General features: G+C 35.6%; 1 protein-coding gene across 1 annotated transcript; it reads right to left on the bottom strand.

Annotated features, from left to right (window-relative positions):
- Positions 1-2,349: 2,349 nt before the first annotated feature.
- LOC110451257 (PR domain zinc finger protein 4-like) lies at positions 2,350-17,919 on the bottom strand. Its single transcript, XM_021499175.1, has 13 exons — positions 17,797-17,919; positions 15,782-15,905; positions 14,980-15,096; positions 12,589-13,503; positions 10,534-10,746; positions 9,907-10,041; positions 9,064-9,225; positions 8,362-8,474; positions 7,841-8,051; positions 6,270-6,551; positions 4,649-5,389; positions 3,997-4,062; positions 2,350-3,479 (listed from the first exon to the last, which is right to left on the bottom strand). Exons 2-11 carry the CDS (start codon positions 15,822-15,824, stop codon positions 4,929-4,931), a joined length of 2,652 nt encoding a protein of 883 aa, XP_021354850.1. The 5' UTR covers positions 15,825-15,905; positions 17,797-17,919; the 3' UTR covers positions 2,350-3,479; positions 3,997-4,062; positions 4,649-4,928.
- Positions 17,920-22,498: the final 4,579 nt, after the last annotated feature.

The raw sequence follows: 22,498 nt of genomic DNA, 5'->3' as shown, positions 1-22,498 counted from the left end.
AATGTGAGACCCTAGGGTCATAAACCTTAAGACCCTTCCATCTATGAAGAGTATTTGATTCTACCATATCTGGGTCTTGAGAAGAAGATTTTTGAAATTTCAGTCAATTTGACCCTTTTTGGTCCCACCCATCAGCCCCTGGGGGTCAGTCAGGGCTCATATGTGCATACCATCATACTGCTACCCAATACTGCTAATGCTAACCTAAATTGAATTACCTCCAATGGCAATTAAACAAATGTTGGTCCAAAATGTGATTTTCCTAAATAAACTATAGTAAAGTTTACCCCCTTCCCAGGGGGAAACGTGGGACCCAAGGGTCAAGAAATTCACAATTTTGGTAAAGCACCTTAAGACCCTTCCATCTATGAAGAGTATTTGATTCTACCATATCTGGGTCTTAAGAAGAAGATTTTTGAAATTTTAGTCAATTTTACCCTTTTTGGCCCCGCACCTCAGGCCCCTGGGGGCTGAGGACCAAACCGGCAACTATTTTTTTTGACCTTTGGCCATGGAAGGTTTCTGCAAAATTTCATTGAAATTGGTTCAGGGGTTTTGGAGGTTTTTGGTACCGTTTTCCGTTTTGTATTTAAGCGCTCTTTTGACACGGACTGTGTTTTAAGATGGCTTCCCTACACACAGTGCTTGCATTAAAGTTTAATAAATGTGATCACGCCGGCGACAAAAGTTTGATGGCAGCGGTCCCTGCAACTAATTTAATGGCAGAAGTTTTTGAAACATACCAATCGGACCAATCAAACACAAAAGCAAATTGCCTCACTATTCTAGCGCTTTTGAAGTCAGGAGCGGCCTTTCACTGCCCGAAGTTAACGTTAGTAACTTTGGAGTTAACTATCTCACTTTCGAGTGCCCTGGAATTGAAGACGATTGGTGACATCACAAGGTGAGTTTGTTTGAATTAATTTTGATTTTGTGAAAGTTTTGAAAGTCTCGTTTAGTACAATATCTTCTAGGGTTAATTTATACATACTGTGAATGTGACTATAAGGAGACTCCTGCCAGATATGAACTACTGGGTGTAGGTGCGGCTGTGACAGCTATAGTATTCAATATATTTTAATATCGGGAAAAATATTTATTTACCTGCTCAATGGATCTACGTGTAGCTATATCATTCAAAATATATAGGATAAAATATTAAAACAGGAACACATATTTCATTGTGTTATAACTTATAAATAAATGAAGTCAAAAGTTAATTTTTGTTCTTAATGTTATGCTCTTTTTTTGCAGTAAAGCAGCGGATGAAGCAACCTCAAAGGCCATCAATGCCAAATAACTTTTTTGTTGTAATAAATAGTTACTGTTAATAATATTTTGATAATATTTGTATTAAACAAGTATCACTGGCAAATCTGTCTTTTTTAATATCTTCTACAATGTAGTTTCGTTGGTGATGTCTGCATTATCTTTTTGTTTTGGTGTTCAATTTCATGTATAATCAAAATGTAAAAAAAATGTAAAAAAAATAAAAATCCCCACCCCCGGGGTACCCAAATTTTTCCAGGATGTAACAGGAAACAAACATATTTTTTTGTAAGGCCTAATAATAATTTTAGATACAGAACTGGTTTATTTGTTTGTTTGTTTGATTTTGTTTAACGTCCTATTAACAGAACTGGTTTAAGTCAATGACTGAGTTTACAAAATGTAAGACTTTTGCTTTCAACAGACTCCTTGGGGAGTTGGTTGTGAAGTGGAAAAAGGGCTTTTCAAGTCATTGTCAGGACTGCCCCGAAATAAATGGTTCTAGGCTTAAGTGTAGATAATGTGTCGGAAGTTTTATGAGTGAATCTGAAAATAAAATATGCAAATTACTGTCCAAAACGGTGCCCACTGATAATATGACAGGGCGATTCCAGTATAATATCCCTTAAACATTGCAAGTTGGGTGGCAAAAAATATACTTTCAAAAGACGCTTTCAAAAATTCAAAATAAAAGTGCTGATCAAGATATATGAACCTTACCTTTGGAAGTCAATCCAACAGCAGCTTGCTTCATAAATCAAATGATGGTGATAGTCCATCCTTATGATGTCAGCAATTACCATGATAGCACAGCAACATAGCCGATGTCTTAATGTTGAGTTGTCCGAAATCATCATTAACAAGGGTCCAACACATGAACCCAACTTTCATACTTCATGCACCAGTTACATACTGACAATTATATATCCTTCGTTTTTATATCGTAAACTACTCATACAATTTCGATTACATATCGCCACGGGGCACAGCTTACTGGAAGCAAGGCTTATGTTTTTGTTACAACTTCAATGCATATTGCACACAAAATTACAACAGAAAACTAAGTTTCACACCATCGACAGCAAATTTACAGAAGGCATTTTTTTTATGAAATTTTAATACTTTTTGGCATTTGAAAAAGAAAATAAGATGAATTTCAACAAATTTCACAGACCCATTTTATATTCAAATTTAGAAATATTTCATGAATATGCAGAAATCATCACTAATGGTGATGGTTTAAAAATAAAATAAAAAGAAATTCAAAGACTTTGTGGGGTACTCATCAAACTTTCATCACTTTTAATTTTACATGTTATTTGTCTAAATACAAAGGACTCAACTCTTTTACGGGCCAGGAGACACATTTGAACTCAGAATGAAATTTCAGGGGTGAATTAATTAAAGCCTTACCAAACCCTGTGTAAGTTGTGCCCTCTGCCAAAATAAAACTTATTACATAGGGTTGTTCAGAGCCTGATAAGGTTGACACGTCATTAACAAAAATGTTCAAATTGTTAGATTTCAGAATTTTCTAAATATTGACAAATATTTTTGTGTTTGTCTATGGATGATCTTTCTGGATCCCCATACATGCAGGTTTAGTTCTGAATTTCAATAATTTTGAAAATAAATATACAAAGATGAAAGATGATCTCATCATTAAACTTATAAGGCTTTGAACAGATAACATTGAATCAAATCTTTGATGATTTGTAACAAAACAATTTCAAAACTTAACACTTTACTTTTGCTGATCCAAATTTTTAAAGGAATTACTTTTACATGTTGAAAGCTGTTTTTGTGTAAATATCATAAATTTCCTTTTGTAAAACATTTCATTTATTTGTGAATACCTAACAACATAGCTGAAAATTGACAAAAACTTGAGATCAGCAAAGTTAAAGAATTTTAACCATATAAAAATCCAGTAGTCAACACTAACAAGTCCTGACAGAGGTCAGATTAAGGGAAACATGCCCTTACTTTGTAGTCCGTTGTCTCTCTGTCATTACTTTTATAATGGTTGTAAGCCAATTCCTCTTCTGTTTACTTGAATCACATTCTCGACAATCTTCACAGCAGTCTTCTGAATGTTCTACTGGAATGTCTTCACTAAACACTGTTGTTATACAGCAGGAACGTCTCTACTCAACAACACCGTGTTCACTTTTGTTGTCGAAACTTCTCCGCTCTTCTTCTCCAAACATCTGGTAAATAGAAACATGGTCCTATCTTTTTTCATTAAATTCCTACTATGTTATTCAATAACACAACATCAACTCTGTGCTGTTTTAATTGCTTTGGACCTGATGCAACATGTATTAGAAATTACTTACATGATGCAAAACAAAATCAGAGCTCATAATTTGACAGAAAGTTAGGATCCCTAGCGGTTAATGGTTTACCATCATGTTTATCTAACTGGAGTTCATCTTCCAAGTTAAAACAGATGCAAGGTATCACAATGTCTTTTAAAAGTTTTAAACTAAAGGTTAAATTAACACGATAACCAATCATCGAAAGGTTGTGAAACCCTTTTCTCCCTGTAACAATTGCACATGTTTAATAGGAAAACCATTTATTCAAATAATTGTCGATCCTCAAGAGCAAAATCAGCTCAAAAAAAAATCATTTCTCTACTTTAAAAGTCATAAAAATTCTCAATCTTTTGTCATTTTGCATAAAAATCTTTACTGCAGCTGCAAACAGACTTTTCTACCTTACCTTGTAACAGGTATGCAGGCTCATCCAGTCCAGAATTCATACAACAGCTCAGCAAAATCAGCTAGTCTGAAGTTTTTGAGTAAATGAATAAGTATAATTTGGTAAATGAAGATTTTCTAATAGAAAAAAAAAGAAAATATTTATCCTTCATATGCAAAACATTTATTTTGATTTACAAAATCTCTAGACTCAATTGACCAATCAAGATATAATATTATATACTTGATATATTTCACAAATTGGTATTCAGATTAAATGCCACTAGACATGCATTTAATTTACTATCCTTATGACTACTGAGTCTAATAATAAACTTGATCTGAAAAACTAGATGCAACCATCCAGTACCAAAATTATTTCTGCTGTTGAGAGAAACAGATTCACCCCATATTCAAAGATATGACTACTGTGAAATCAGATATTTTCATGGTTTCCCAGCTAAAAACCATTGCCTGGGTACATGAATTTGTGGATTCCGATTTGTTATTACTTCATGGACCTATGTATTTGTGGATGAAGTTTACCCACAATATCAACGAAAATTAAAAAACCCATGAAAATTAAGTGATTTCACAGTGTATCTGAAACTACTTTAATTTAATAAGAGATAGCAGATTTAAAGAATAGCTACATAAAATGCAGCACATGTTACCTTTTGATAAGGTGTTCTTCAAATCTTGTACCAATGCTTTGATATTAGCCCATCTATCTTCCTTGAAACTCTCATATCAATGGCTTGACTGCATTCAGCAAGGAATAAGTTAGTTGTTTTTCCAACCGCTATCCAGATTAGCCTAGAGATTTGATGAAGAAGGCACAGAAACGTGCAGGCAGAAAATAACTGACATTAAAGGAAAATCCATGATTCAGCAGAATAGCAGAGTTGCATCCTGATGAAGAATCGTATGACAATAGTTAGAGATTGAGATGATTTACGATGTAGCAGTGCTGGTTCCCAAGGTCCTGGACCCAGAAGGACCTGCAGTCAGTTCATTGGCTATTTCTTCTAAGTTGAGATTTTTCTCGTGTTTGTTGAGGTAGATTTTTGTGGTGGCTCCCTTGCAGATCTTCGAGTGTCGCTGTAAGTGGTACTTGGTATAGAATCGCTTCTGACACTTTGGACAGGCATGGTTTTTCTCCCCTGTGTGCATTAATAAATGTCGTTTGTAGTTCTGCAGTTTATAGAATATCTTGTTGCACTCTGTACACTGGTAAATCTTTTCCTTTGTGTGTTGATACTGATGCTGTTTGCGATCAGATTCACGTGCAAACTTCTTCACGCAATAACTACACTGCAGGTTTTTCTCTCCTGTGTGTATCAACATGTGAGTCTGCAGATGGATCTTCTGACGGAACTGATTGCCACACTGATTACAGGAAAACCTCTTCACATCTACAAAACGTAACGAGTAAATCTCTGTAATACTTCAACCTAAAAATCACAAATAGATCACATTTTAACAGGTAAGTAGCTACTTTGCCATACACATGCATTTTATCATCCTGGGCCATAAAGTAATGTGTGGACCTGGTATTCTCGACACAAAATCAACTTTGAACTTCGTAATCTGTGTACCTGTTAATCTTAAATGTTTTCACAACAACTGCTTTGATCTTGATGAACAAAGTATTCATATAGCATCGGTTTCTAGAATAAAACCTCCTATGATTGTGTAGAACAACAGTTAACTGTAGGTCTTCAGGGGATAAAATGTGTAAATATTTCATCAATCACCGGCAGCCATATTGAATTTGGAATCAAACTCAAAGTGGATCCCAACCAATCTTGAGTAGGTAATTGATGCCAGGGGTATGTGTAGAAAGTCCTATGAAAATTAAAGCATCCCATTCAAGAGTTATAGTACGGACCCCTTCATACTTTTCTCAAAATCAAAGTCAGCCATTGACAGCCATGTTGACTTTCAGATTTGGTTCAAAATCAAACTTGACCAGGAAATTTATACTATTGGTGCGTTTAACAATACTACAGGTGTTTAAAGGCAAATTCATGAAATCAAAGCATTCCTTTCAAGAGTTATCTCTCAAAAAAACAATTTGTGCTGTGATGATGCCGTCAGAGTGATACCTTATTTACCTTTGCTTTGCAGACAACACAATAAGTTTTCAAACTTAAAAATATTTTCCACATTTCAGTGTTGTCTATATTCCAAACCCCTAAATCTAAATAATTTTTGTTAATTGTAAATAACATCCACTATCATTTTTCCTTTAATGATTTAAATGAACATAATATCTGGACTTGATTGACTTACTTGTGTGTGTCAGTAGGTGTTGTCGGAGATTACTTTGGTCCGTGAACCGCTTCCCGCAGTATTGACAGGTGTGTGGCTTTATTCCCATATGAATATTCATGTGGTCATTGAGCTTAGCAGAGGAGGTGAATCCCTGCTCACACATGTTACAATTCCACTTCCTCTTCACAACGTCGGCATGTAGGAGTTTCTGGTGAGCCCGCAGGTTAAGGCGACCAACAAACACCTTACCACATACATAACACATTTTGATCTTCTTCGTTTCTGGACTGACTGGTATTCCTGTAACATAAAATATTGACTGAAATAACAGACACATCCCGAGATATATTACATGTCAAACTTTCACATATATTTAAAATCAGCACAATCATGTCTTTATATAACAGATTTATACCTACTTCAATAACATTTGCTGCCCTTAAGGATCGCTGTCCCACTGCACTGTGATATTTCCTACAAACAGTAACCTGTGCTTACCTTTGTTTGCATTTATCTGTAGCACAGCTGGGAATGGATACCAGTGTTGACTACGTAGCTCAAACGGTTAGAGCGATACTATGATAATCTGAAGAACAGGGTTTGAGTCACCGTTTAGCCCGGAGGACCTTTAAACAGGGAACACTGTTGTTTATAATCAATGTTCATTATTTTTCATTAAAGGTATGGTTTTCTTTTCAGGAATGATTTATCAAAGCTCTGTTGATACAGGAAAAGAACAGTTTCCAATACTTAGTAACAGTTATTGGCAGTTGTACGGGAATCCTTAAACAGGTACATTTTACTCAAATGTTTTCTTTAATTGGATAACAGCAACTGGAATTGAATTATAATTACTTCAAAAGGTTGATATCTTATGATTGGTTTGACTATGCTACAGATAGAACAAACAATTGGAATCACAAAGTACTGCATAACAGACATTTATATGTGGTTTTACTGTACAGCAAAGAGTCCTGGATCACCTAGATATACCCCCATCACCATCAGGAATATCAAAGTGATCAAATACGACCTATGACCCATTGACCTTGACCAATGACCACCAGATTCTGAGCAGGTGAAGAACTTCATGCTGTCATTCTATAGTGCAAATATAACCTAAATCTATTGAGAGGGGCGGATATCTTGTACATGAATATTTTACTTTATTATAGGCATGATCTATGACCAATAACCACTAAAATCTTGTTAAAATGAACATTTTACCACATTTTGGTACAAGTGTAAACTGAATCTGTGGAGGGATTCATACAACAGAGAGGGGCATAAAAAGAATATCTGCCCCAATTTTAATTTTCATCCCAGAACGTAACGCTTATTATACATGTTGGTAAAAATTGTGATAATGATTAACATGAAATGTTCGCTTTGTGTTAAATCATTGGTTTCCAAGGTAAGGGTGGAACAAGATATATTAATACAGGGAACATTTAAAAGAATTTTACAGACTACATGATATGTACTTCTTTCCACCTTTAAAAACAAGATGTCCAGAGGGCCTGTATCGTTCACCTGTTTCTTTTGTTACATAGGTAACTTAAGAATTATGGGATGGGATATTTATTTACCTAGAAACCGAGCGTAGTCCTTGGAGTACCAGAAGAGCAGTTCTTCACCAGGATACACATCTTTCGTGGTAAAGAAGTAAATATCTGAGCCCATCTGTGTGACGACCATGTTCTGGGATTCCTCTGTACGGGCCATCTGTACAAACTTTAGCCAGTTACACTCCTCTTCATCATCTAGGTCGTACTGGTCCACCTTATCACTGTAGATCACCTGTAATTCAGGTAGTGGTATCAACATTTAACATCTACACGCATCATTTAAGTCATGCATTGCTGTTAACACTCTACACACTGCTAAATATAACAAGAAAGCTCTTTATCAAGTCTTTTCGACCCAAGAGAACTGCAAATGAACAGAAAATAATCTGGAAAGACAAGTGTCTGTATAGACAGAATGACAACCAAATTAATTTTCACTGTTTGCCGAGAAATATTGGGTGGGGGATATAAAAATGAAGAAGAAATGGTTCTATGAAATGGTTCTATTTGAAAAATTGAATAATGATGACAATGATGATCACCTTGAACTCTGGGAGAGATCCAAGCTTCGACTCGCCAGGAGCAGAGGAGCTCACTTTTCCCACCAGAGGCCCAAATTTGCTTTTGGCTTTGATTGGCACCTTTGACCACACACCTGGAATTAAATCATACAGCTTATAAGTATAAATATAAACAACAATTATGAAACATGTTATTACAACTTATATTTAATCCTCTTGTTGGCCTGGACATTAGCGCACTGAGGGTCTTAATGTGGAAGGAAACCAGAGTACTTGAAGAAACTCCATGTGGTCGGGCAGGTGAACCAATACCTTTTCCTCGGTGAAAGGCGAGTGTGATACCCACTGCGCCACCCGACCACCCTTCGGCTTATAAGTAGATGACATTGGTCAGTATCTGATTAGCTTCAAGAAGACACATATCTTTCATTTTGTATAAAAAAAAAAATCAAATCTCAGAATTAAAATGGTACCTATAGGGATCCAAGAATAAGATGATTATCCATAGGACAAAGATGATAAATATTTGTTAATTTCAGAAATTTCAGAAAATTATTAGATATTTTAGAAATAAAATTTATTCTGAACATTTATGTCTACGACTCATTAAACATTAGACAATAAACAAATGGGCCATATGATAATTTTTCAGAAAGGAATACAAAAACTTACATATGTAAAGATTTCAATACTTTCAATGTAATATATATCTATATAAATTACCCATGACATTCTGTAGTATGGTTTCCGAAGACTTCAGGTATAGACAGGTTGGGAGTGAGGCCCGAGCTTTACTTGGTATGGGGCTGTCAGCTATGGCAGTGTACTCTGTGTCATGGATCAGGCAAGGGGAGGTCTCTGATGCTGCATTACACCCCACACAAACTACAAAACACAAATTGATATTCACAGCTGCTTACAAAATACACGAAAAAAAAACGAATTTTGTGATAACTTTATCGCCATTTTTCCTCACTTTTCAGGCCACAATTTGGTCCAATTTCTCATTTTGTTCTAAATTTGAAAAAGATCACAATTGCAGTTTTTCATGCTACTACAACTTATAGCTGCTATTCAACAGAATTTCTCACTTATCCTAAAGAAATTTCTAGCATGAAAGTTAATCTGCTGTAATCACTGCACAACTTTGACATTTTAAGTTTTGAAATAACAATTTACTTCTACTATTTAATCGACACTTATTCCCCCCACCCTTGCTGAGGCTACTTTGAAATAAACAATACAGATATTACAATTCATGAAGTTAATAATTCCTTAACGAACACATTTTTCACTCAAGAATTTTAATAATGAACACAGTTTATCAAGCCTACATTTCATGAACATTTCACTTAAGTTTAACTTATGAGTTAAAGAATGAACACCTTTTAAATCGGAATAAGTTAAAAATTGGATATTTTTGTATTTTCACCCTTTCTTTCTTTGGGTTGATGTTGGTGAAATTAGCAATTTTTCTACTTCAACAGTACTAACCTGATCATATGCACATTTAAAATTACCTGTTACAATGACAAATAATCAGGATACAATGCATATGAGACTCACAGGATACAAACACCTCTGGTATCGCCAGGCCAGCCCCTATTACTGGTTCAACAGGGATGCTGACTGCTACAGCGGGATTTTCATGAGGTGTGTTCGCATCCCGTCTCCCCGCTAACTTCAGGACCAGATCAACCACTGCAAAAATAGTGACATAAGATAAGTCACTGACATGGTTGGCAGTGATGTGAAAGACTTGTTCAATTCATATGATGATAAGATTTGTTGGCGTCATTTGTGGCGTTAAAAAGGTTTAAATGATCTTCATGCAACAATATGGTCCTCTTCTTAACATTCAAAAGGCATTGAAGGAGTTTATAATGAAAATACCAAAAGGAAAGTTGGACCAAAAGGTGCCCTATTGTGTCACCTAACTTCCATGATGAATGATGTTTATATCACTTTTAACCGTAATTATAAGAAGAAACAAGTTTTATCAGTATTTTTAGACTATAACTGGACGATTTTCAGTTTGAATCATTTTTCATCAGTTTCTCTTTTCCTTTCAGATTGATCTCAACAACATGTCAAGAGCTTGTTTTTGAAATTACATTTATCAGCAAAATAAGATTTTGACATAGATGCATCATTCCTTAATTGAATGCGGCTGAAATGTCAATAAATGCTCACAATGACTAGGACATTGAGGGTTGGCTCCTGTTGTTGGCAGCTGGATCAGCCCACTTTGGTTAGTAATAGCACTTGAGATGGCCTCAATCTGACTGGCCAAGCTAGCAGCAACTGTTGAAGGGTCCTGGTTTGCGATTTCTTCTCGGATTGGTATATAAGCAGCTGTGGCCAGGTTTGCCTGCATGTGCAGGTAATCCTGAGGGCTATAGCCAACTACAACACCAGAAAACAATATCATCAATTTTCTGTATTTCATTGCATATACAGTAAACCTCCGGTCAGATCGAACAAAATTAAATAATCATTATCAATCCTGTTAGAAATTACAGAAATTAATAGTCGCTTAATAAAAGGTTCAAATTTGAATTGTTTACCTGGCGTGTGCACATGTTTAGAAGAATGAAACAATCATCGCTAATAAGTGGCAAAGTTATGTACAAATAATTGACCACCATGGTCGCACATCATGAGTAGTACCCATTACTCAATAATTACTGTCAATGTGAAAATTATCAGTTTCAGGGCTCACCCTGGACCTAAAAAATCAGTAGCCACATGTGAATTTCAGTAGCCATTTTTTTTTTAAACAATGGCCTCCAACTGTTACGGATGGGCCCTCCATTAAAATCATTCAATAGTTCATATTTTTTAAAATGGAAATACCATCCAACATGATGTTAAAAGGAGTACTCTGTTAAATTAAAATTTTGTCATACATCATGTTTGTAATTTATTCCATGATGTGATATTTTTTTAAATACTTTCAGATTATTGGCTGTAATAATAAGAAATATAACTTCAATTAAAATGCTGAAAATTTACACCAGATTTTTAAAATTCTGTTCAAAAGAGAGAATAATCAGACTTGATCTCATTTTCTTGACACAGGAATTGTGAAAAAAATGTATGTTGAAAAGTTTTAATTTTACAATACTATTCGCCTTTAATTGCAGGCTTAGATAGTCTAATGCCTTCAATCCAAAAATAAAAAAATATCAAAATCAAAAGTAGCCTCAGTGATGTAATATTAATAATTATTTTCCTGCGTCTACATTCACCGTAATTCATGTTTTATATAAAAAATATATACATGTATATATTTTAAAGATCACACATTTGAAAGGAAAAGGACGAATGGTATTAGCCACCCCTTTAAAAAAAAACGGGAGTACATCACGTTGCACAACATGGCCATTCCCGTGTCGTCGATTGGCACCTAATATAAGCATCATTCTGAAGGGTTTGCTGTTCTAAAAACTGCATAACTGCAATGCTAAATAATTTTCTCTATCACTTGTAATTCTAAAACGTCTAACCACAAAATCTCACAAATACGATCTTGTTTGAAGTCATCTGAAAGACCGAAAATCAGCATTATGACATGGTGTTTCAAGGCAATACTAACTTTCTTAATTAAGCATATCAGACGTATTTATTCTTGTTACTGTACTGGAAAAAGGTAAATGAAGACCATGTACACTAATTAAAATATACTTAATCAGGTGTCGCTTTTACAGTCCCTTTATCATACTGAAGCATAAACATTGCAGAGGAATCCAAATATTTCAAAGACATCTCAGACTTCATTCACATATATTCAATTCCTATCTTCTATTTGAGATCTTCACTTTCACTTATTTTTTTAAAAAGGCCAGCACTAACACTGTACTGACCAAGCATAAATTAATTTGATTTAAATTTCAAAATTTAGTAAGGTACATTTAATTGGAATTCCTTTGTGATGAGAATCCTAAATGTGATGAGAAATCAGAGCTAAACTTTATTTGTAAGGACAAAAAAATATATTACTTGTGTTTCCGCTATCATCCTCAGGTAAAGTATGGTAGGTAGTTCGGTGATTGCTTTTATTTTGGAAAATATTTTTACTTTGCTTATATAGTGCAGGAGTTTAGGATAGACACAAAAATCTATGGTAGGTAGGGTTAGTGGAAACTTGAGATTTTTTAATTTGGCCTAACAAGACATACCAGTATCTGAAATGCAAAAATTGTCATTCGTCTTTCAGGGAATTACTGAATTTTATCAGTTACTCACCTACTGTCATCTCATTACCAATGGCTACATCGTTGCACTTTTGTTGAGCGAGACTTAAGTCTTCCATGTGGTGCTGTGACAACTGTGGTGCCTCCTGGTGTTGGGATGACAACTCGGTCCCATCTGTTTGATGCCCCAAAGATGTGCTCTGACACAATATTTGGTTCTGGATGCCTGACTGCAGTGTTGTGCTTTGTAGATCAGTGGTCATTTGGCACTGGTCACCGACAGACATCAAGGGTTCTCCTGCATGTTGTCCGTGTGCTTGAAGGGTATCAGCAGACTGGTGGGTGGACAGTTGGGAGGTCTGATTTGTCACATACTGACCACTGGCTAGGTCCTGATTGGCACACTGTTGGATGAATGTAGCATTAGACACCAGGGATTCCAGATGTGGGCTTATAAGATCTGATCTGGTGAACTCACCGCTACCAAGTTGAACTATTGCATCCTGTACAGACAAGTTTTGGAGGACTGCAGGAGCTTGTGAGGATGAGAGTGTAGACGATGGGTCAATAATATCAGACTGTCTGTTATCATTCTCCTGTTCAGAGGAACTAGTCAGAGTCTGTGCTTGAGATAACACTGGAGAATCTGTAGACGCCTGTACTATATTAGCAAGACTATTGAAGCAGGTGTTGGCAAGGGATAACCGATTCTGAATTGATACCAATTCATTTGAATTTTGCAGTTTTAGGAAGGATGACAAATCAAATGAAGGCCTGGCTGATGGTTTCTGTGTTGTATCTGACAAGCTATTTCCAGTTTCAGGATGAGCTGGACTGACCGTAGTGTAGTCCAAAATGGGTGTGGCCTGGGAGGAGTTAGTCAGGGGTGGTGCTGCTTGTGGGAAGATCTGCGACAGGGTTTGCAACCCACTCTGTTGGATCAACTGAAGAACTGGGGGCAAGACACCTGAAACATAGCATTACAATAATGCAATACAACACACTATATTTCCATGCATGTTACAGAAACAACTGTGGCAATGATAGCGGAAAACAGCGTACAGCTGTCTGATGTGCATTTTTCTTACTTGGTGCGAAATAAAATTAATTTCACATAGAATTAAAGCTAAGATCTGACAGTTGTATTTTATTTTTTTATGTGTTGTTCATTGTCATATTTAATTTGAGGTTCTCTGCTCAGCAAAAGGAACAAAGCCATGAAGATCAATATGTATACAATGATATTCCACTTGTTCATAAATAAATCATATATCGACATATTAAAGCCAATATATAATTGTTTGAAGTAAAATGTGAAAATTTGCTATTAAGGACATAACAGCAAGAATTCCTCAACACTTTTGCAGCATAATGTGAATATCTGAATATGCAGTAGAACAAGTTCTCATTTTTTTTACAATATAATCGTTTTATTTGGGGTGAAAAAGCTAAAAATGTATTCTAGTGTTACTTTTAAAGACACCACTCAGCAATAATCCAGCCCTTTCACCACTATAGACCATAATGGACTTATCCAGATCAATACATGGTCAAGTTTATTAAAATTACATAGGGGTGAAAGGGTCAATAATGCCAACATAGTTATAGGGCTATGAAGTAGCCTTTATATAATATGTAGAGGGTTTTTTTAGAGTAACAAAGCTATTTTGCCTCTCAGTTGTTTATTTGAGAAGAAACCAAACAATTAAATGATAATAAAATGATTATTAAATAGATCCTTTACACATGGAGCAAACACACAGAAGTTTTCACTAGCTTACATACTAAATATCTACAGGCCCAAGAATATCTCGGGCCCAGGATTTATTTTGCTCTCTTCATAAATATAAGGCAAAAAAAACCACAACACATTTGAATAATAATCTGAAGGAATTAGGGTGTCCTCCACACTAATGGGATTACGCTCGCTTACACTCTCTCCAACCCTGGAATATGTCATGACAAAATTGATGGAGACAAGACTAGTTTGATCCTTCGACGCACATCAAAAGAATCTGGCAGTAGTGTAATGGTAAAATCGACTGGCTTTGAAACCAGGTGTCACTCCTAGACTATGTAATCTTCAAGGACAGGTATCAGCCTAGTGATTGGTTAGGCTTTTTAAAATGAAACCAATCAAACAGCTAGCTGCATGCCTTCAATTTTGCTATAACATAATCTAGGGGTGCAGAGAGCATAAATGAGCATAACCAATTAAGTATCAAGGCGCAAATAAGGGTAGTAAGGTAGATAATGAGTTTTGTTTTCAGTATTTTTTTATCAGGTTCAAATTATATAGAAGAATAATCTTGGCTTTAACGGTGAAAATTGCCAAAAAAGTTTAGGAAGGCACAAAAAAAACAGAAACAACTTTGGTCTAAACAAAATAATCAACGCAAATAGAATTGATTACATATATATAATGTGTTTGTGATTTAATTACCCATCTTGGCATCTCCCTTGTCCTTTTCAGGAAGACTGAGCGACAACATTATTGGCATGCTCTGGAGTCCCATTCCCTGTGGGAGCGTCAGGGACGCAGAAATCTGGCCTCCTAAGGCTGAAATAGACATGTTACATTATTATTTAATACGTAATTATAAGCAGATAACTACACACATTTGAGAGAAAGAAGAAATCCACAAAGGCATTGACCAAGGCACAATATGTTTTGTAGATAACCAATTGTTTATGGTAAGAGGATCAGCTTATGCCCAATATTCTACCTATTTTATTGCAGGTTTGGGAACTACATCTAGTTTAAGGATCAAAGCATCATCACAACGATTTCCAGTTAAAGTGACGACATAAAATGTAATTAGCATCTTAATGTCAACACCATGACATGCTCAACACAAATTGTTACCCTTGTCTGTGTGTACATACATGTACACCACAAATCTTGTTTAAAGTGAAATGATATTTATATTTCACAATGGATTTCTATAAATCTAATATGTAATGACTTAAAATCACAGTTGCTTACACTTGTCTTTGTAAACTGGACCTAATGTACCGAAATATTGTATTTAGATGTGACAAAGACAAAATGAGGTGATGCCTCCAAAAACATTATGAACCCATTATGCAATCGATCTTCTATCGGTTTACTACTAACAATCACAAACCGATTATCAATTATGATTTTAAACTGATTGCCCATCACTACCCCTCACACTCTCAAAGACAGATTCCAATGGGTGGTTTATCTGTGTATTTCTATGATTGTGCATAAATATATTAACCTGACATGTCCAATGGGTTAGGCTCAGAATTTGGTGAAGTCATGACTAAGATGACTGATGATCCCACACAAGTAGACACCTACACTTCAACATCGAAGAATTTCATTGGCTTCATTGGAGGAAGCTGCAAAAATAAATGTGAATAAAGCAAATAGGGGAAGTTTTCTGACATTTCAAGTTACGTGCAACGTCTGCAACTCAATTCAGACAAGGCGGTTTTACAGGGCATTCTCCCTGCCACTTATATGTATGTAAGATATACATCATACCCATGTCATCTTAATTGAAGACTATTCTTAATCCTATTTAGATTTCTTAATCCTATTTAGAAAGTACATAAAAACTATTTTTTAGCTAAAAAGAGACAGTATATTGTCGCCATTATGAAATTTGATGTCACCTAACTAAGTTGTCATTTTGGCCAATAGAAGAATATCTACCTTTACCATCAAAATAGTGCAACTGACAGTACTAGTACTTCTTGCAAATGAATAATTATTATTAATACACAAGCTCTTAAAGAAGACTTCAATTTTCAAGCACAAATCTTGATCTGCTCTCTTCAAACTTGTCCTTGGATGGTTTCAATAATATTTAGAAAATATACTATATTTATTGTTGCATATACATCTTCAGCGTCAACTTATACAAACATTTCAAAAAAGAGGAAGGGAAGGTTTGAAAATCCTTCCCTCACAAGGACATCACATGCTATGGCAATGTATATCTACAAGTTAATGAGCTTTTATTCAATTTTGCACATCAGTGCTCAGGGGATTAGCAGGCACAAGCATATTGTCGGTCCTTATTTACAAACAATTAGTAGTGTACGTATATTCAGGTATGTTTTTTATTTCTCTCATCAACTGCCCTTGGGGGGAAATCTATTTTTAATAACAGCTGTTGCATTAATAACTAAGGATGTTTTGGCATGTTTCATCCCCACTTCGCTAGTTTGCGGTTTCATATATTGATCTTGGGGATGGCTAATAGAATGTCGATAATTTTACATCACTGTCATCAGTATTCTCCTCATCTGCAAGGATTTCATTCCATGGGCAACACTTTAATTAAATCACTTGACTGCAAAACTGAATACACAGAAGTAAAGCAGGCAATTTCTTTGATATAGCTAGGCAATAATTTTCTTAGAAATCCAACACAAATCTTGCCTAGCTATCATTATGGGAGATGAGAATTTTAGATTGTCACTGATCAGAAGGCCTTTAATATATAAGTACAGGTTAATTGTTCCAAGTTGTTCACAATACTTATTACAGAAGATATATTTGTAGCGGAACTTGGCTGGATGGAATGTCAGTGACCCAGGTAGCTCAATATTGGTAAGAGCCCCCGTCTAGAGTTTGAAACTTGATCTGGCTGTTGCATTTCTTTCTCCTGTTACATATATTTTATAAAAGCGTCCCGGCATCACAGCATTTAAATAGTACTATAAACATAAAAAGACGCCTACTTGTAAAATTATATATCTTCTATACACATAGCATGCGACATATCCCTCCGAGTCTCCCAAGGGCTTTTTCCAAAAACGATGATCAGATGATTACCAAAATATGCCTTGAAAACCAAGATGAGTATCTATTTAATTTCTCTGGGTTCAAACTTTAAAAAATATTGTCCAGTGTAATCAAATTATAACTTGATACTTAGGTCAAATATTGACATCTTGTAACTTCACAGTGTTGAGATGGGCCATTTGCAATTTGTTTATCCAAAACATTGAGCAAAATGGCCGCCATTACGCCCAGCACTGAAAATGATGCCCTTACTAGATTTATCATACTTATTTGATGAAATCATTGAAAAAAATAATCAAATATACACGTTACACTTTCCGCAATTAATATGTTAGGTATTTCTGAACGAATTATTAGATAATCTAAATAGCCGAGCAAGATTCACGCCAAGCTTTCATTTTAAAAAAAAGTGCAAATCCCGCCGCTTTTCTTCCTTTAAAATAAGATAAATGTTCAGTAAACTGACGTTAGCCTTACCCACACACTAACGTCTGTACCTTGCCATTGAAAGCATGCAAAGCATCTCTTTGTCGACATTAAATTTTGATTATTTGCAGCAAAACAACACGCACTGGCGTCTGGCAGCACAAACTCGTGGGTTTCAAGTTTCATGCAAGGCCCGTTAGATTCCAATTTCCTATTTCCGGTTAGGCCTACCTTATCGCTTATTTTTGCCTGAACTAGCTGTTTATTCATAATATTTGCATATAGTTAAATGTATATGGGACTCAATTTTAAGTACATGTAGAGACATATAAAGCCATAGAATAATAGTATATACGTCTCTGGTACATATTATCACGAACTTAGATCTAATTCCGTGATATTATTAATATTTTCATTTTTTTTGTTATTTTTCTTAACCCTAATGGGAGTTATTGCCCTTGAGGTGAATTTCAGCCTTTCAAGTTGTGTCTTTTAAAGTGCTTATTTAAGAGGGGAAACTCTTTTTTTTTAATGAATTGGATTAAATGTTGCCTATCTATAACTTGCATGCATAGCAAAAACTGCTTCGAATCATTCGCGAAAATAATTATTTCAAGCTATAGGATGAAGGTATACAAAATGGAACGTTACCCAAAATGAAAAAATATCCCGGGAAACGGTACGGTGCGACAACATAAATATCCTATCATATTTGTAAACATGGAAAACTATATGGGAATAAATTACTAAAATTCTAGAAATGAAGACGATTATTTTAAATGCCGTCGGCTATTTTCATAAGCTGACTTATATGATGAAGTGTTCCATTTTGGGTACTCAGCTTAAAATATTAGACACACGCACTTGTTGATACCCAAGAAATACATAAAATGAAGGTTTAAGGCATGTTTTGTTTCATTACAGTCACATTTGGTCTTTCAGAAACGTTATAGAAAATATTAATATTTTTCTTAAAAATGTGTTCCATTCTTGTTACCCCGCTCACCATAACATTGACTTTGGCTGATTTAGATATTCGAGCGGCGATTGGCCTATGTCGATTTTTTGAAACTTTAAAAAAAATGCTATGTTAAAATGACATTATCGAATGTGTAAACACTCAATTCCTTAGAATTCGTTCTCGTTTAGAACGAACAGCGAAAATGCCAGAATCCACAATTTTGAAAACAAACAAACCTGTTTCTAAATTGTACTGGGTAATTTGTCATATTACATTAGATCCAAGTCAGTGATATTACTAAATACTTTTCCCGAAAAGCTTTTAGAAATTGCTCATCTAATCACCCAGTAGTTGTGGTGGATCGAAAGCACATTACTACACAATCATGGTATTATGGTAATGCAATATTTAAATAATAGTAAATTGATGTTGTTGAATATTTCATCATCCATTTTTTTCATCACTTAATTTAAGTGTTCACTAAAACTGCACGAGACGAGTGTTTTACCAGTATAACTCCTACTTGTAAGTGTATCGCTTAATCAACATATAACTCCAATGGTTCTTGATGTGGATTTATTTCGGACTAACCCGACTATAACGAACCCTACAACATGTTCAACTGCACCCAAATCATTGTACATTCACGACATATTTTCACTATACGTTGATACTATGACCCCTTCGCGTATCCGGTTCAATCAGTTGAAACGGTTCAACATGGAAAGAAAACGACAGGCGCAGATCTTCGGCACATACAGATTGAGGTAGACGTGTCTTACCGAAACTTCAATGATGACTATTGCTAGTTTGCGCTATTTCTTTAAACACAATATCCAACCAAATGCAGATTTTAAGATACGTTCTATAAATTAGTGGACGCGTGAATGTTATATCCCATATTATAACTGAGCACCAAGCAAAAATCGCATAAATGCATGTGGCAGTTAATAGAGCTAATGAAATATTCATTTATATTTCAACGCGATATTGTATTATGTAAACTTTGTGGTAAATCTACTGCTGATATTGTTTTTCATTTTCTGCTTGAGTGTCCGAAATTGTTCGAAACGCGTGACTTAATGATGGATGGTGTGGTGAATGCTTTAGAAGTTCCCTCCTATAGTTCATTTACAAATATAGAGGATGAAACCCAATGCAGTTTCTTATTAGGAGATCGTGTGAATATACTACTAGAAGACTACGAGTGGTAAATATGATGATCAATATGTCAATTAATCTAGAAAGAATGGTGAGTGAGATTGACACATTATTGTAACTCTCTTCCTTTTTTTTATTGATGAACGTTATCTTTATGTAATTTGAAATGTAAACATATATGTATGTATCTAATTGGATTTTAATTTTGATTTCAAAGAAAATTTAAACAAAACAAATTCCCAAATAGGTCATTTAAGGACCCCCCCCTCCCCCCCATGTGTGCAATAGGCATGCGTTTAGTGTATGCGCGTGTGTTTTGGCAGGCTGCGATATGTTCGTGTTTGTCTCCTTGTGATAGCGCGGAACTGATGCCGACTTTATAGTGCTACCTCACTGAAACATACTGCCGAAGACACCCAGCAGGACACCCCACCCGTTCACATTAAACGGACACCGGGCGAACCAGTCGTCCCACTCCTAAATTGCTGAGCGTTAAGCAGGAGTAGAAACTAACATTTTTACAGACTCTGGTATGTCTCGGCCAGGGGACAGAACCCAAAGCCTTCCTCACAGGGGCAAACGCTCAACGAAAGGCCAAAAGTGAGGCATTGTCAAGGGAGTTATTAAGAAGAGGGAAAGTTGCTTAGAAAGAAGAGAAAAGATAAGATCCCAAAATTAGTCGCCTCTTATGATGATGCAATTGGAGCAGCAGGTACAATTCTTACGCCCTACCTGCAGGGACTATTTTCTGTTATAATACAGATAATCATCATTGAAAAACTGACAGAAAAAAGGAAAAATGCTTAAACTACGTTGATGTTGCGCCATATAGTCTGGTTTTATTTGGTTTTGGTCTATACGGTTAGGTGTCTATTTAATGGGCACCATGGAAACCGTTAATATATATTCATAAAGCACACTTTTTTCAATTGTAGATATCTTTAATTCAATTGGTCTTAAATTTGAAAAAAAGGTTGAATTTTATTAAGATATGTTCCAATTCATTAGAAGATATTTTCAAATGATTTAAGATCTTTTTTCAATGGATACCTTAAAGTTCCATAATTTATCATAACATGGAGGTACCGTGGCAATTATAGGACTTTTTCTCAGCGATTTTCTTACGCTCTATCTTGCTTAACGATAAACATACCATCATTCCTAAAAAAACATCAGATCTAGTACGTAAAGGAAAACATTGAATCAATTTACACAGATTTTGGATCTTTTCTCAACGGCTTCAATCTGCACTGGTGAGAATTCGAAGAAAGCACAGTTCGCATGTCACGCTTATTGATATGGAGACACGGTAGTCTAGTGGTAGGGCGACGGGCTAGTGACCGAAGGGTTGCGGGTTCGAGTCACGGCACGGCACTGTGTTGTATTTTTGAGCAAGATCCTTTACTCCGCTTGTTCCAGTTTACTCATCTGTAAAATGAGTACGTGTTTGGGCAGTGCTAGAATTGTTGAATGCTGGCTGTGAGCGCCAAAATGGCAGCACCGGCTGTATGCTTCCTAGGGAGTTGAAACAGATATTGACTGGTTGCAAAGGCCATATATCCACGGATAATAATTTGTGGACCGCTTTGAGACGACCTACGACTAGATTGTGATACAGCGGTATATAAGTATTCTTAAAAAAAATCAGTGATTGGTCTAAAAAGTGGCTTGTTAACTTTAACCCTAACAAAACAGTGACAATGATTGTAAGTAAGACAAATAATAAGCCAATTCATCCCTCCTTACTTATGAATAATACCCTTCAACAGAAGTTCCCTGCCACAAACACTTAGGCGTCTTTATCTCAGCTAGCGGAAGGTAGACCGGCCATGTGCAATATTAGTCCGCTAAAACTAACCATAATCGCAGGCTCTAACATTCTTATCGGTCGCCTGTTTATGGTCAGCTATCTGTCGTCGAAACCTGACTCCAAGATGCGCCTAAATTAGCTACTTCAAGCTAACAGCGGTGTCGACGAAGAGGTAAACAGGAAAAGAGGGAAATACTAGAAACTCAAATAATTACTGTCATATCATCTGTAGAACCAAGCTCCTCTATTGACCTACGGAATGCACTTCCCGATAATATAAAGCCTAACCCGTCGATTACTTACCTCAAATATTTTATGAATGCTGAAAGCCAGCTTGTTCCACCTTATTATTACTACTGCAGTAGTAGATTCGGCAAAATCCGTCATGCACGATTAAGGATGAGCTGTAGCTCTCTCTTTAGTCATTTATGTATACGAAACCTAGTTGATAGTCCCATGTGTACCTGTAATCAGTCTGCTGAAACTACCGAACACTTCCTCCTCTTCTGTCCGAAATACCAACAATTTTAAGAGTACAATGCTTCAGAAGCCTTCCTCACGACTATAACGTAAACCTTCTACTGTACGGAAATCCTGATAGGCCAGTTAAATATAATGAGAATATCTTCGACTGTGTTCAATATTTCATCAACCAGTCGAAACGATTTTAAGTTTGAAAATCCAAATTTTGATTTTACGTATGTTTACATGTGGTACATAGTGATACTTTACTGGTACGGCCCCTGTATGTCACGACACGTCAGTATGGATATATATATACAAATTGTCATAGTCTTGATTGATGTTAGTTTAATATTTAA

Source organism: Mizuhopecten yessoensis, unplaced genomic scaffold (genome assembly GCF_002113885.1).
Source record: "Mizuhopecten yessoensis strain PY_sf001 unplaced genomic scaffold, ASM211388v2 scaffold5893, whole genome shotgun sequence".
Lineage (NCBI taxonomy): Eukaryota > Metazoa > Mollusca > Bivalvia > Pectinida > Pectinidae > Mizuhopecten > Mizuhopecten yessoensis.
This window is presented reverse-complemented; position numbering and strand designations above follow the sequence as displayed.